The following is a 12,972-nucleotide window of genomic DNA, read 5'->3' on the forward strand; positions in this document are numbered from 1 at the left end:
AGTGTTCTTGGGCACAGGGACTATGGTGGTCTGCTTGAAACATGTTGGTATTACAGACTCAGTCAGGGACATGTTGAAATTGTCAGTGAAGACAACGGAGAGTGTGATCACACAGTCATCCGGAACAGCTGGTGATCTCATGCATGTTTCAGTGTTACTTACCTCGAAGTGAGCATAGAAGTAATTTAGCTTGTCTGGAAGGTTCGTATCACTGGGCAGCTCGCGGCTGCGCTTCCCTTTGAAGTCTGTAATAGTTTGCAAGCCCTGCCACATCCGACGAGCGTCGGAGCCGGTGTAGTACGATTCAATCTTAGTCCTGTAGTGACGCTTTGCTTATTTGATGGTTGGTCAGAGGGCATAGTGGGATTTCTTATAAGCTTCCGGGTTAGAGTCCCACTCCTTGAAAGCGGCAGCTCTACCCTTTAGCTCAGTGAGGATGTTGCCTGTAATCCATGGCTTATGGTTGGAGTATGTACATACGGTCACTGTGGGGACGACATCATCAAAGCACTTATTGATAAAGCCAGTGACTGATGTGGTGTATTCCTCAATGCCATCGGAAGAATCCCAGAACATATTCCAGTCTGTGCTAGCAAAACAGTCCTGTAGCTTAGCATCTGCTTCATCTGACCACTTTCTTATTGACTGAGTCACTGATGCTTCCTGCTTCAGTTTTTGCTTGTAAGCAGGAATCAGGAGGATAGAATTATGGTCAGATTTGCCAAATGAAGGGCGAGGGAGAGCTTTGTACAAGTCTCTGTGTGTGGAGTAAAGGTAGTCTAGAGTTTTTTTCCCCCTCTGGTTGTACATTTAACATGCTGATAGAAATTATGTAAAACTGATTTGAGTTTCCCTGCATTAAAGTCCCCGGCCACTAGGAGCACCGCCTCTGGATGAGCGTTTTTAATATTGATTAATGCACAATGAATGAGTGGATGATGTGTGTTTGAAGTATATTGACTAAACACATGACAAAATTAATTTGTCTTGAACAGAATATGAGATTACAACTTTCCTAAAAGTTTCCTATGGGAAAGATATGGGGAAAGAGGCATTTGAGGAACTGTTTGAGCCTCCAGCTCAGGGCTGGCTCCAGGCATAAGCGACATAAGTGGTCGCTTAGCCCGACCCCAAAAAAACATGTATTTTTAGGAACTCAGTCAGTATCTCAACTTACTGTTGAGAGTTAGAATAGTAGAATAGTGATAGAAAAAGTACCCATTTGTCATATTTGAGTAAAAGTAAAAGATACCTCAATAGAAATGACTCAAGTCAAAGTCACCCAGTAAAATACTACTTCACTAAAAGTCAAAAAGTATTTCGTTTTAAATATACTTAAGTATCAAAAGTAAATGTAATTGCAAAAATATACTTAAGTGTAAATCATTTGAAATTGCTTATATTAAGCAAACCAGCCTGGACACTCCAACACTCAGAAATGATTTACACATTTTTCATGAGTCTGCCAGATCAGAGGTAGTAGGGATGACCAAGGATTTTCTCTTTATAAGTGTGTGAATTGGACCATTTCCTGTATTGCTAAGCATTTAAAATGTAACACGTACTTTTAGGTGTCAGGGAAAATGTATGGAGTAAAAATTACATTATTTTCTTTAGGAATGTAGCAAAGTAAAAGCAGTCAAATATAAATAGTAAAGTAAAGTACAGATACTTAAGTATTTTGGGGGGAGGGGGTAACACTTTATAGTGTTTTTACTTAAGTACTTTATATCCCTGGTAGAATACACAAGGTGGAAGTTTGAAATTTGGTTGCGCATCAGCAGTTTTTCTTGTTTTGTCAGTCATGGACAGTCAGTCAATAAGCCATGTCAGCTAACCATTTTTAGAGTGGTAAGTTAGTATAGCCAGTTATCATGGCTGAATACTGACCGTGCACGTGCCCAGGGGCGCTGACATACAGTGGGCCCCCATTTAATTTGTTAGTCACTCTCACTCAGAGACCATAAGTATGGCATACAGTGCATTGGTAAAGTATTCAGACCCCTTGACTTTTTCCACATTGTTACATTGCAGCCTTAATATAACATTTATAAAATAGTTTTTTCCCCTCATGAATCTACACACAATATCTGAAAATGACAATGCAAACCAGTTTTTTTGACATTCTTGCTAATTTAATCATAAAAAACCCCTGAAATATCACCTTTACATAAGTATTCAGACCCTTTACTCAGTACTTTGTTAAAGCACCTTTGGCAGCGTTTACAGCCGAGTCTTCTTGGGTATGACGCTACAAGCTTAGCACACCTGTATTTGGGGAGTTTCTTCTATTCTTCTCTACAGATCCTCTCAAGCTGTCAGGTTGGATGGCATGCGTTGCTGCACAGCTATTTTCACGTCTCCAGAGATGTTCGATCGGGTTCAAGTTTGGGCTCTGTCTGTGCAACTCAGGAACATTTAGAGACTTGTCCCGAAGCCACTCCTGCATTGTCTTGGCTGTGTGCTTATGGTAGTTGTCTTGTTGGAAGGGGAATCTTCGGCCCAGTCTGAGGTCCTGAGCGCTCTGGGGCAGGTTTTCATCAAGGATCTCTCTGTAGTTTGCTCCGTTCATCTTTCCCTCAATCCTGACTAGTCTCCCAGTCCCTGCCGCTTAACAACATCCCCACAGCATGATGCTGCCACAACCATGCCTCACAGTAAGGATGGTGCCAGGTTTCCTCCAGACGTGATGCTTAGCATTCAGGCCAAAGTGTTCAATCTTGGTTTCATCAGACCAGAGAATCTTGTTTCTTATGGTCTGAGAGTCTTTAGGGGCCTTTTGGCAAACTCCAAGCGGGCTGTCATGTGCCTTATACTGAGGAGTGCCTTTATGGTAGAGTGGCCAGACGGAAGCCACTCCTCAGTAAAAGGCACTCCTCAGTAAAAGGCACATAACACGCTTAGGGTTTGCCAAAAGGCCCCTAAAGACTTTCAAACCATAAGAAACAAGATATCTGGTCTGATGAAACCAAGATTGTAAAAACTAAATACCCACCCACACTAGTATAATGCTCCCCAAGTGTTTGATAAGACTAGGACATTTCCCAAGACTAGGTCATTTCTCTAGGGTATTTCTCAACACTAAGTCATTTCTCAAGTGCCATTAATTTCTGAGTGGAGGTGAAGAATGACACGTCAGGTCATTGCTTAAATGATATGTAGGTAAGGTGAAGACATTAGTAAACATTTCTGATCTACCAGCTCTAGCAGACTTACTGAGCTCTAAAGACCCTCTCAAACTCTGGCGGTCCCGAGGTGCTGGGCGGTGAGACTAAATACTTGCGTATGTCACCTGGAGTGAGAAGTAAGCTGCGCCAAATACACACACACACACATCTTAGTCTGCAGGTAGCCATGCCCATAATGTAAACACTTTATGCAATGTATAGTGAACAAATTACCTTGCTCTAACACACCCAACACCGTTATTCCTGCAATGAGCACTACCTGATCCAGCATGTCTTAGAGCTAAAAGTGTCTGTCTTTCCAACCTGGTGTTTCGATGCTGTTTCCCTGACTGAGGGGACCGATAGGTGTCAACTCTGGGCGAGAGGCTGCGATCTTCGAGTGGCCTGGATCATGTGGGTAATTTATTATCCAATGCTTCATCAGGGGTTTGATCATTAGTCATAACAGTTACCTCCATTTTGCAACTAAAATTAGTTTCTATTGGATAAATGTAGGTATGTCCCTCCCTGGTTCATTATGCTTCTTCCACTTAAAAGTTTTGCAACAGAATCGGCATAATGATTACACCCCTGGTAGCCCAGTGCAATGGTCAAGGAGTAGACGGTTTCATGTCTGTCTAAGCATATTTATCTATGCTATATTACAAAAAATAAAAAATAAACAGCCCCATTGCAGACACCGACGTTTTGCTCCCAGACAAATTAAAACAACTTATTTGCTCACTTTGAGGACAACAGTGCCACTGACACGGTCCGTTACCAAAGCTTGTGGGCTCTTCTGTGGCCAACGCGAGTAAAACATTTAAAATGTGTTAATACTCGCAAGGCTGCCGGCCCAGACGGCATCCCTAGCCGCGTCCTCAGAGCATGCGCAGACCAGCTGGCTGGCTGGTGTTTACGGTCATATTCAACCAACCCCTATCCCAGTCTGTTGTTACCACATGCTTTAAGATGGCCACCATTGTTCCTGTTCCCAAGAAAGCTAAGGTAACTGAACTAAATAACTATCGCCCCATTGCACTTCTGTCATCATGAAGTGCTTTGAGAGACTAGTCAAGGACTATATCACCACCCTACCTGATACCCTAGACCCACTACAATTTGCTTACCGCCCCAATAGGTCCACTGACGATGCAATCGCCATCACACTGCCCTATCCCATCTGAACAAGAGGAATACCTACGTAAGAATGTTGTTCCTTGCCTACAGCTCAGCATTTAACACCATAGTACCCTTGAAACTCGTCATTAAGCTCGAGACCCTGGGTCTTGACCCCCGCCCAGTGCAACTGGGTCCTGGACTTTGACGGGCCGCCCCCAGGTGGTGAGGGTAGGAAACATCTCCACCCCGCTGATCCTCAACACTGCGGCCCCACAAGGGTGCGTTCTCAGCCCTCTCCTGTACTCCATGTTCACTCATGACTGCGTGGGCATGCACGCTTCCAACTCAATCATCAAGTTTGCAGACGACACTACAGTGGTAGGCCTGATTACCAACAACGAAGAGACGGCCTACAGGGAGGAGGTGAGGGCTCTCGGAGTGTGGTGTCAGGAAAATAACCTCTCATTCAACGTCAACAAAACAAAGTAGATGATCGTGGACTTCAGGAAACAGCAGAGGGAGCAGCCCCCTATCCACATCGACGGGACAGTAGTGGAGAGGGTGGAAAGTTAAGTTCCTCGGTGTACACATCACGGACAAACTGAAATGGTCCACCCACACAGCCAGCGTGGTGAAGGCGGCGCAACAGCGCCTCTTCAACCTCAGGAGGCTGAAGAAATGTGGCTTGTCATCTAAAACACTCACAAACTTTTACAGATGCACAATCAAAAGCATCCTGTCAGGCTGCATCACCGCCCTCAACCGCAAGGCTCTCCAGAGGGTAGTGAGGTCTGCACAACGCATCACCGGGGGCAAACTACCTGCCATCCAGGACACCTACAGCACCCGATGTCACAGGAAGGCAAAAAAGATCATCAAGGACAATAACCACTCGAGCCACTGCCTGTTCACCCCGCTATCATCCAGAAGGCGAGGACAGTACAGGTGCATCAAAGCTGGGACCGAGAGACTGAAAAACAGCTTCTATCTCAAGACCAGACTTTTAAACAGCCATCACTAACATAGAGAAGCTGCTGCCAACATACAGACTCAAATCTCTGGCCACTTAAATAAACAGACTAAATAAAAGGTATCACTAGTCACTTTAAATAACACCGCTTTAATAATGTTCACATAGAGGTATCACTAGTCAATTAAATAAAACCACTTTAATAATGTTTACATATCCTACATTACTCATCTTATATGTATATACTGTATTCTATACCATCTACTGCATCTTGCCTATGCAGCACGCCATCACTCATCCATATACTTATATGTACATATTCATCCCTTTACATTTGTGTGTATAAGGTAGTTGTTGTGAATTTGTTAGATTACTTGTTAGATTTTACTGCATAGTCGGAACTAGAAGCACAAGCATTTTGCTACACTTGCATTATCATCTGCTAACCATGTGTATGTGACCAATACAATTTGATATATCAGCATAGAGTCAATGCTATATACTCCCCTACACATTTATTTGGACAGTGTCGCTAAAACTTTTAATTTCACTCTGTACTCCAGAATTTGAGATCAAACGTTTCATGAGGCGACAGTAAAGAACGTCACCTTTTATTTTAGGGTATTTTCATACATATGTTTAACCGTTTAAGAAATTAAAGCATTATGTATCCAGTCCCCCCCATTTGAAGGTGTCATAGTTATTTGGACAAATGCACATAGGGTGTTAAATTCAGTTAAATGTAGTATTCGGTCCTATATTATTAACACACAGACTACATCAAACTTGTTGGATGCATTGTCACTTTTATCATAAGGGTAGAGTATGTTTCTGAGCACTTCTACATTAATGTGGATGCTACCATGATTACAGAGAATCATGAATAAATATAATGATGAGTAAGAAAGTCTGAGGCAAAGATCATAACCCCCCCCCCAAAAAAAAGTTTGTCATGGGGGTATGATATTTGTGCGTCTAACTTTCTCACTCACCATTATTCAGGATTATCCGTAATCATGGTAGCATCCATATTAATGTAGAATTGTTCAGAAACAAATACGTAGGGGAGTGTATCAGGGATGGGCAACTCCAGTACTCTGGGTCCTGATTAGTGTCAGTGACACGTTTTCCCCAGCACACCTGATTCAATTTCAAGTTAATAAACGTATTACATTCTAAACTGGAGACCATGAACAGTTGATTTTGAGTCCAGAGTTTTAAGGTTGGGACAGAAATGTGTCAGGCTCRTCAGTCAGGCCCCCGAAGACTGGAGCTGCCCATTCCTGTGATATATGATGCAAAAATAATTACAAGGAAGGACAAGAAAAGAGATGGAAGAAAGTCAAATCATCATGACTAAGTGGATGGGATACATAGGAATACACTGTTCTGCAGGATTCTACTCACACCTTACATTGGCACTTAATATTATAATGCTTGTCAGTTACAATTCACACACACACAAAAAACTAAGACAAAACACAGGGTCCGTTTCTAAATAACTATATTTACATAATACTCTTGTTTTACAGAGAACCATATTAAAAGTATGAAATACTTACAAAAATCCGCTGCAATATACATATAAAAATAAGATCTATCTTCAGAACAAATCGGAAAATGCATACATACAAAAAAATATATCGAAAAATGTACAAGGAGCCCCTGACACAAAAGAGGATGAACAAATTCAAGCATCTCAACTTAAGTATCTGGCTGTACTGTCGTTCAAGGGAATGGAAAAAGATTGTCTGCAATGGGTCTGAAGGCAATAATGTCCACTATTCATACATTATCTTATAGCTTGGTTATTAAAATGACAATGGACTGAATGTTTAAAGACAGTGATTTTAGGGTAACCTAGTCAAACATGGTAACGAACCTAAAGGGAGACCATTTTAGAAACATGATACAAGCATCATTCAAAAGTGTATTTGGGTGGTGTTGGGACTAGGTCCCCATTTGTCACTTTACATGTGTAACCTGCCTCCATGGGTGGGGGTGGGGGGGGGGGGGGGGGGGCAGTTGCACAACTAACAGAGGAACAGTCTTGTCTCTTATAACATATGGGTCCACACTTACCAACTAATGGGCACTGGCTAACCAAATGAATATGGCCGCCACAGTTGAGTCTCCTGATCACCTCATCATTGGTTTGGGAGTAGGGGAGAGGTGGCATACGTCTATTTATTAGCAATATCTAGTGTATCACCACCAACATTTGACATGGGGGAATGTGTTACTAGGTCACCTCTGCTACATAGAGCATTCATTTGCATTTAAGGCCGCAACTTCTAACAAAGCAGAGGACGGGTAGGGGGCAATGAAATCAAAATAAGCACCTCTACTGTGGTGATGCTTGTTTGGTAAGCGTAGACAAAGTGTGTGTGCGCCACGTTTGATTCACCCTTGATTCAGTGGTTTAGTACTGAGTCACAGGTTCAGTAGTAGTAATAGTAGCAGAGTTCTTTCTATACGTCTCCCAGTCCTGGGGAAATACTCCAATAGGAATCAACACAGGGGTTTTGGTCCTGCACACCATCATTCCCATCCAATCATTCTCCTGACTTTATATACACAGTACACACAATAGTGAGGATGACCGTCTCTTAGCCGTGTCAGAACAGTAACAGGATTCCATTAGTAACCTTCGCTGTTCCTGCCTTTCATTGGCAATTGGCTTAGAACACATACACCAACATTCCATCTCACCAACTCATCAGATGAATCTCACTTGCCTGAAGGCTTCCTCTCCCCAGCGCCTCTCAGTCTTAATCTACTGATCTGAAAAGGCAAGGTGAACACAACATGGAAGACGGATGCCTAGCAGACACTTGCTCTCAACCATCCGGCTCTAACATTGGCGCAGATGGAGAAGAGGAAGCCACTACAGACTATTGAGACGCTCCTGTTCATTAAAACTCATCAATGGTGGCTAGCTAAGAGCTCATCCAGATCGTCCATCCACTCCTGCGTGCTGCGTTCTTTCAGCAGAGAGTCCACCAGGTCACTCTCACCAGGGAAGCTGGGCAAACTGCTAGCCCCTGACCCAGTGTTGTAGATAAACGGCAACTGCTGCTGCTGTTGGTTAGCAGTTCTGTTGACCTGGTAGCCCTGCTGTCTGCACTGGAGCCCCTGGCTGACCAAACACCCCCCCTGCGGCTGACCAAAGGCACCCAGGTCGGGCAACACCCCCTGGCCTTGGGAACCCTGCTGCTGTTGCTGATTGGGTAAGACTTGCCCTGGGCCTAAGGGCTGCCCAAGGGAAGCTTGGGGGTTGGCTGCAGTCCTTTGCTGGGCCTGCTGCATCATCTGTTTCTGGGCAGTGTTCATGGCGCCCATGGGCCTGCCGTTGGCATTGGCGCCGAAGGGGGTGTTGCCAACAGGCATCTTGTTTGGTATGTGGGTCTGCTGCTGCATGTGGAAGGCGTTGGGGTTGGCAAAGGCATTGGGCGGGAGACCTCCGTTGCTGGAGGGAGGCTGCTGGGCACCCATAGCTTGCTGCATGCCCTGCTGCTGCCAAGTTTGGCTCTGGGTGCTCTGCATGGCGTTGGGCATAACACTGGGCATGTTGCYGCCAGGCATGGAGCCGGGTAGTCTGGCTAACTGCTGCTGCTGTTGTTTCAGCAGGGCGGCGTTAGGCTGGTTTTTAAGGTGTTGCTGCTGGGATAGCATGTTCTGTCGGTAGGAGACGCCCATATTGCTTACAGGCTGCCTCTGCATGGAACTTTGCTGGGAGGGGTGCATGTTCATGTTGCTGTAGAGTACCTGATGCTGTAAGGCAGAGTCCATAACACCTACACAGGAGGCGAGGCTCATGTCTGCCTGGCTGGAGGGAGGGGGGACACCAGGGGTGGGGCCAGCACCACCCTGTTGGCCCATGGTCATACCAATCATGCCTTGTTGCGTCTGGGGGAACATTCGCTGAGCTCCAGGGGCGGGGCCTCCCAGCGTACCAACGTTGCTCAATGGCTGTGACGAACCTGCAGGGAGAAGCAAAAGAAGTGAGTCACAAAAACATGACAAATTGAAAAGCTAAACTTTGCATAATAATTACACATGTTTTTATAATTCAATCTTAATCAATAAACTCATTATAGGAGAAGACCAAGTCTCTCTCAATATACTTAAATGGCTTTCAATGTCTCCATATCTGTGTCATTATTTTTCATGAACGCAGATAGCAGAAAGGAACTGATATGGTCTAGCTACCACAATAAGTTCATGCCATTATGAGGTAAAAAGGACAACGAGCATTGAGAGAGCAGCTGTTCTCTCCAAAGACACAGAACAAAGGGCAAATGTATTCAGCAATGAGAGAACACAGACCTCATTACTGGTTTACCATTCAAATGAATCATACGGTAAGAAGCATTTGCATTGACGAGGTAATATTAGTGTACTGCCAAACAAAGTTGTTCTGTGTGAGTTACATCATTGACGCAAACCTTCTGGCCCATGACCAGATTTTCAAAAAAGGTGCCTATTCAATAGCAATGGGAAGTGCAAGCAGTGGTAGAGAGTTTAGCTGTGGTTCCAAAATCGCCCTCTTACCCCCTAACCTATATAGACAGGCTTTTTACATAGGTCATGGTTGATTTGTTTCGGGCTGTGGAAAGCGACTGGGTTGTGCCTGTTTATTCAGCTGGGTTGAAGGAAAATTCCAAAACTTTTTGGGTCGTCAAGAAACAAATTCACTGCCCTAGTGTAATGAATTAAAACAATATGGCTAAACATGAGAGGAAACTACATCTAGACAATTCAATGATCTGAAATACATAAAGGGAAGTGAACGTCTGTACACTTCTGACCAGAACTCAGGTAGAGGATTGGATTAGAGCCCTACAAGCCCTTTTAAGACCTTGGAGTGTCTAGAGGGGTTGGGTTATGCTACATTGGAGGTAATGTGGTGACGTAGGGTCTCATTTACCTGTAAACTGGGCAACCTGCTGCTGCTGGAAGGGGTTGTTCTGTGCGCCAGGTTGCTGGTTCTGTTGGTCCTGGTACTGGGGAGGGGGACGGGTCAGGTGCCTCTGGAGCTGCTGCTCTTGCTGCTGACGCTGTTTTTCCTGAAAACACAGAAAACATATTAGAACATGATTGTGTCATACATGCATACACCGGTGACTGAAATTCCTCCCATACATTCTCTTGGACAAGGATCAGAGATGGAAAACGCCTACTGTGAAACTGCCAGTCATATAACCACTTCTACATGCAGACAAATGGCTCCCCCTTGTGTATATATGTTACTAATAGACAACATGTAGGGCTATGCAGCACTAGCAGGCCCAGTCGGGTAGAACAGACAGAGATCCTGTCTCAGACTTTACATAGTAATAGGGCAAGTTGAAACCAATCATGTGAATGAGCCAGGAAGTCTGTTCTCTTTGTATTTTGTCGTTAGGATTGAGGGTGGGGTATGCTGCTCCTAGACCCTGATCCAAGACCCAAATTCTACCTACAGTAGCTGACCCTTGACCCCGGGTATTAACCTGTTGGGCCATGATCAGCTGCTGCCTCTGGCCCAGTAGGAACTGTTTCTGCTGCTCCATCAGCTGCTGCTTCACCGCCGCCTGCCCCGACAGGTAGGCGACGTTGCCGTGGTTTCCCGCCATTCCGTTGCCGGGCCCCCCCAGCTGGGGGGCCATGGCGTTGCCAGGTCCAGGGCCGTGCGGTGCGGCAGGGTATACGTTCTGTTCCTGCAAAATTGAAATTGGGGAAAATTGTATAGTTATTCCACTAATATCAACCAGAGGAAGAGAGACAGCGTTCAGTCTGAGTTAAGGCTTTAGGGGCCTTGTCAAACAAGTGGGGAAAATATGTTCAGAAATAACATTTGATGTAAAGCAAAAAGCACGGTTTGATGTAACGCAAAGGAAAAAGCATTCAAATCAAAGCTCAAGCTTTACCTAAAAAAAAGTTATGTCCCTAATCAACACAGCGTTAAATGAAGACYGCGGTTGTACAACTTCAGTTTGAAAGTTCATAAGTTAGTTTATGGCCTCATAAAAGTGCTTTCCTTGACCAGCTGTGAGAACCACAGCTCCATATTGGCAGTGTTAGCCTCAGCCAGTGTGCTAACCATCTCGCCATAGAAACATCTGGAAAGTTGGCCAGAGTTATCAGGGGCTAGCCTCGGGGCTCTAGCTCCGGCCGGGGGATATTTTGGGTCCGTCCACACACACACCACACCGCAGAACACAGTTGAGTCAGGGAGAGAGGGTAGGAAGAGCAAGAAGGGATCGGAGAGCCCCTTCTCGCGAGAGGAAAAACCCCAAGTGGGTTAAGAGACTGTACGGGGGGGCTACAACCTAAAATATACTAGTGTGGAGGACAGGCGAGGTAGAGGGGGCGAGGTAGAGGGGGCTGCATGAAAGGCTGCTTTGTCGTGGTTGTCCCCTCCCTGGTTCCCCCCGTCCACCACCACCCAACCCCCTATGGGAGACTGCATGCCAGCTCCTTAGCAACCAGCTGCTTGACCCAGACACACACGCTGTCCCCTCGAACCGTGGGGCCCATGCCAGACTTGTAGGACCAAAATATAAGCTACAAGGACAGTGTGTGGGTTGTGTTTGTTGACTAACATAAAAAAAACTGCTAGGCCTTAGATACACCATCAACTATCAGCCTACATGCAGTATGCCTTAAAGGCAGAGTAAGTCAAAAACATGATTTTTCTGTGTTTTATATACATTTCCACACTATGAGGTTGGAATAAAACTGAAATTGTGAAAATGAAAATGCCCTTTTAGTGTAAGAGCTGTTTGAAAAAAACACATGAAATTTCAGCCTGTTTTGGTGTGATTGAGTTTTGACCTGTCTGGTGACATCACCAGGCGGTAAATTTATTAATAGACAAATAAGAAAGGGTTCCAAACTGCTACGCCAATAACAACAGCTAGTTTTCAGTTTTCCCCTCACTACTACACCCAGACAGTCCTAGAAGTTCTTGCTTGAGAAATGTCTCTTCGCTAAGAAGCTATTTTTGTTTCCCCATTGTAGTCACAGTCATGTACTTAATTGTTACCCAGAAATTACATGTTGACATATATATTACCAAATATAATTAAAACTATGCTATCCATTGGTGTGGTTCTTGACATGGAAAATTGTGAAAATAAGAGGTCTTTATTTGGAGCCGTTCGTTCAAACTAAAAGGGCAAGCTAGACGACTCCATTGCTAATTTTTAACAAGCCCTTATTGTTTGGCTTCAAAATGATACTCCCTCATTCACCAGCGTCGTAGCACTGGAGCACTGGAGGAGTGTGTGTGTGTGTGTGTGTGTGTGTGTGTGTGTTTTTGTACACAACATGGCCTTGGAATGTTCTTTGTGCCTCAGTTGTAATGCTATTTGCTGATGCCAGTATAAAACATGCTTTGGGCCTTCCCCCTGTTGGAAATGTTAATAGCTCTATTCTCCCAGTCAAGCAGTGTGAAATTATGTTAGGCTTGGGTGATGCCCATAACCAAGTCATGTAAGTGTAAGCCTTTCATATGCACTTGTTGACCTCTTAACTTTTTAACGGTTATTCAGAATACCAATATAGCCTAACACTTGATCTTTCCATGTGGATCCTTGACTCTTATAATTTTTTTTATAGCGGCACCTGTTATTCCCAGGTGGTCTCCTGTCCCGTTACTAACCAGGCCTGACTGTGAACAGGTGGTCTCCTGTCCCGTTACTAACCAGGCCTGACTGTGAACAGGTG

General features: G+C 44.6%; 1 protein-coding gene across 3 annotated transcripts in view; it reads right to left on the reverse strand.

The window, feature by feature from the left end:
• Nucleotides 1-5,389: 5,389 nt before the first annotated feature.
• Nucleotides 5,390-12,972, reverse strand: part of LOC111965813 (mastermind-like protein 1) — a 26,188-nt gene continuing 18,605 nt past the window's right edge. For all 3 annotated transcript variants that reach the window (XM_023990137.2, XM_023990138.2, XM_023990136.3), the window contains 3 exons: nt 10,755-10,961; nt 10,190-10,328; nt 5,390-9,242 (listed from right to left, as the gene is read on the reverse strand). In XM_023990137.2, the coding sequence (XP_023845905.1) occupies nt 8,185-9,242; nt 10,190-10,328; nt 10,755-10,961 (1,404 nt within the window). In that variant the 3' untranslated portion in view covers nt 5,390-8,184. The remainder of the gene's footprint in view (nt 9,243-10,189; nt 10,329-10,754; nt 10,962-12,972) is intronic.

Source organism: Salvelinus sp. IW2-2015, linkage group LG6.2 (assembly GCF_002910315.2).
Source record: "Salvelinus sp. IW2-2015 linkage group LG6.2, ASM291031v2, whole genome shotgun sequence".
In the NCBI taxonomy this organism is placed as follows: domain Eukaryota; kingdom Metazoa; phylum Chordata; class Actinopteri; order Salmoniformes; family Salmonidae; genus Salvelinus; species Salvelinus sp. IW2-2015.